The 1982-nt window shown below is 55.1% G+C and overlaps 1 protein-coding gene across 1 annotated transcript; it reads right to left on the reverse strand.

Moving 5' to 3' along the window:
• Nucleotides 1-283: 283 nt before the first annotated feature.
• CSUI_010228 (uncharacterized protein) lies at nucleotides 284-1982 on the reverse strand (the record flags this gene model as incomplete). Its single annotated transcript, XM_068070333.1, has 1 exon — nucleotides 284-1982. A coding segment is annotated over one exon (1699 nt), but the record flags the coding sequence as incomplete, so codon positions are not given.

The following is a 1982-nucleotide window of genomic DNA, read 5'->3' on the forward strand; positions in this document are numbered from 1 at the left end:
CGGGAGCCAGCTTTATTTGAATGAAGCAAAGGTGCCGTGGCGCCGCGATTCGAAGTCCCCCCCGGGAGCCACTTTACTAGTGCAGCTATATCACCAGGCAGGAGACGGTACTGGTAGCTTGGGGCTTATGCATACCAGCCGTGTCTGGTTTCCTCAGGGCGAAAGCTTTCATCTAGGCCTGTAGGTGTTCTTGAAGCCCCACTCCAGGTCTGCGCTATATCGCGATTGAACGAGTGACACGCGAGAGCCACCACACCAGATAGGAAGAAATCCCCATTCTGAATCATGATGAGTCCGAGGGTACTCCTGGTTCCGAGTGTCGACTTGAACTCACCTTGTTGATGAGCGAAGTTAGAAGCTCGTCCATCTCCTCCACGACCTGCTGACCCGAGACACTCTGCACTAGCGCGAAGCCCCCACACGATTCCAAATGCTTCCTGACACCCAACAAGGCGCGTTGCTCGACCTCGTTGATCGGCACGGCGGGCATGAAGGGAAACAAGCGAATGGCCTTAGTGTTGTTCTGTGAATGCCGACCACCCGTCGATCCCGAAACGCAGCTTTTCAGGTGTCTCTTGATATGCAGTTGGTAGAGAGCAGATTTGAAGCTAAAATACTCTTCGGATTTACTCAGTACCTCATATATATGGTTCAGCAGCGCGACCTGCTGTTGGCTTAAGGGTTCCTCTTCAACAGGGACGATAAGCCCGCCAACAGTATTCCGGGGATCTTCACTGTCTAGGGCGGCTGCGTCGAAGTCGTCCTTCGCGGAGTTCGGGAAAAGTTCCGGCTCTTGACACCCTTGGCCCATAGAATCGTATGTCTCACCTAAAGGCCTCTCTCTGTGTATTCTCCGCGCGATCCGGTCTGTGCTCTCGTCACACGATGGTAGAGACGTCGGCGAGTCACTGGGCATACCCGGCAAGTTTCTATGGGAGTTGCGCAGTCCCGCCTCTTGTCCGCTTCGACCCCTGGTCTTCGACTCTCGAGTCTCCTTTTCCCCAGGAGGGACCCACGATTCATCTTCCTTATCTTCGTGAATGCCAGCTCTTTTTTTTGCTGCTCCCCTCCTACGGCCTGCACATGAAAAGCCACTCTCTACCCTGGGCTGTCCGCCTGTGTCTGAATTCACACGAATTCCCGTAGTGCCCAGTGTCACGGAAGTTTCTCCTTGTTCGTTACTTTCAGCTGCCCAACGTGGAGAAGCACTTCCGTGACTTCGGAGAGCGCGGCCCGTATGGATCCCCGCGTGTTTCCTCGCTCTGCCGAGAAGAAAAATTTTCCTGAGAACTTCTTTTTCCTCATCCACATCAGCAGCCAGATCTCCTTCCATTGAGTTGTCGTCTTCACTCGGGTACTGCAAGCCGCGTTTTCTTGTCCCTCCTTGTCGCGTGCCTCCTCTCCTTTCTCCCCGGCTGCTAACCAGCTCTCTCTTGTTTTTTCCCTCTCCCGTCTTCACTTCGTTCCAGGTCCTGTGCCCTCCTGCAGTGACAGCCCAGCGCCTGCTGCCTTGCTGTCCCTCCCCACTTTCTGTATGGACGCCGAGTTCCTCTTCCCCAGCAGGGTCTACATCTTGGCAAAGTCCTCTGTCACATGATGGCAGGACAGCCTCACAGAAAGCAGTACTTTCCTTGTAGGCTTGTCTACGAGTTCCTTGTCTTTGTCGTGACACGACATCCTTAATTTCAGTCCCCTCAGCTTCCCTCGAGCCGTCTCGGTGGAGTAACTGTTGCTGCCACGTTGGCAGTCGGAATGGACTTGCTGCCGCCCTCTGTCCACCTTGTCTTTTAGTTGCACGGAGTCCTTTTCCGCCGCTTGGCTCTTCCTGTTCGTGATTCTCATCGCGTGTGCGTGGGTAAGCTCTCTCCAGCCCCGGCGGGCGGCCATCCGTTTTGCCTTCGTCCGGATCCACTCCCAGATCTTGCTGGCTCGACACCTCGTTCCATTCGCCTGGCGTGGAAGATCTGGGAGTGGATCCGGAC

Source organism: Cystoisospora suis (assembly GCF_002600585.1).
Source record: "Cystoisospora suis strain Wien I chromosome Unknown contig_6958, whole genome shotgun sequence".
Taxonomy (NCBI): Eukaryota; Apicomplexa; class Conoidasida; order Eucoccidiorida; family Sarcocystidae; genus Cystoisospora; species Cystoisospora suis.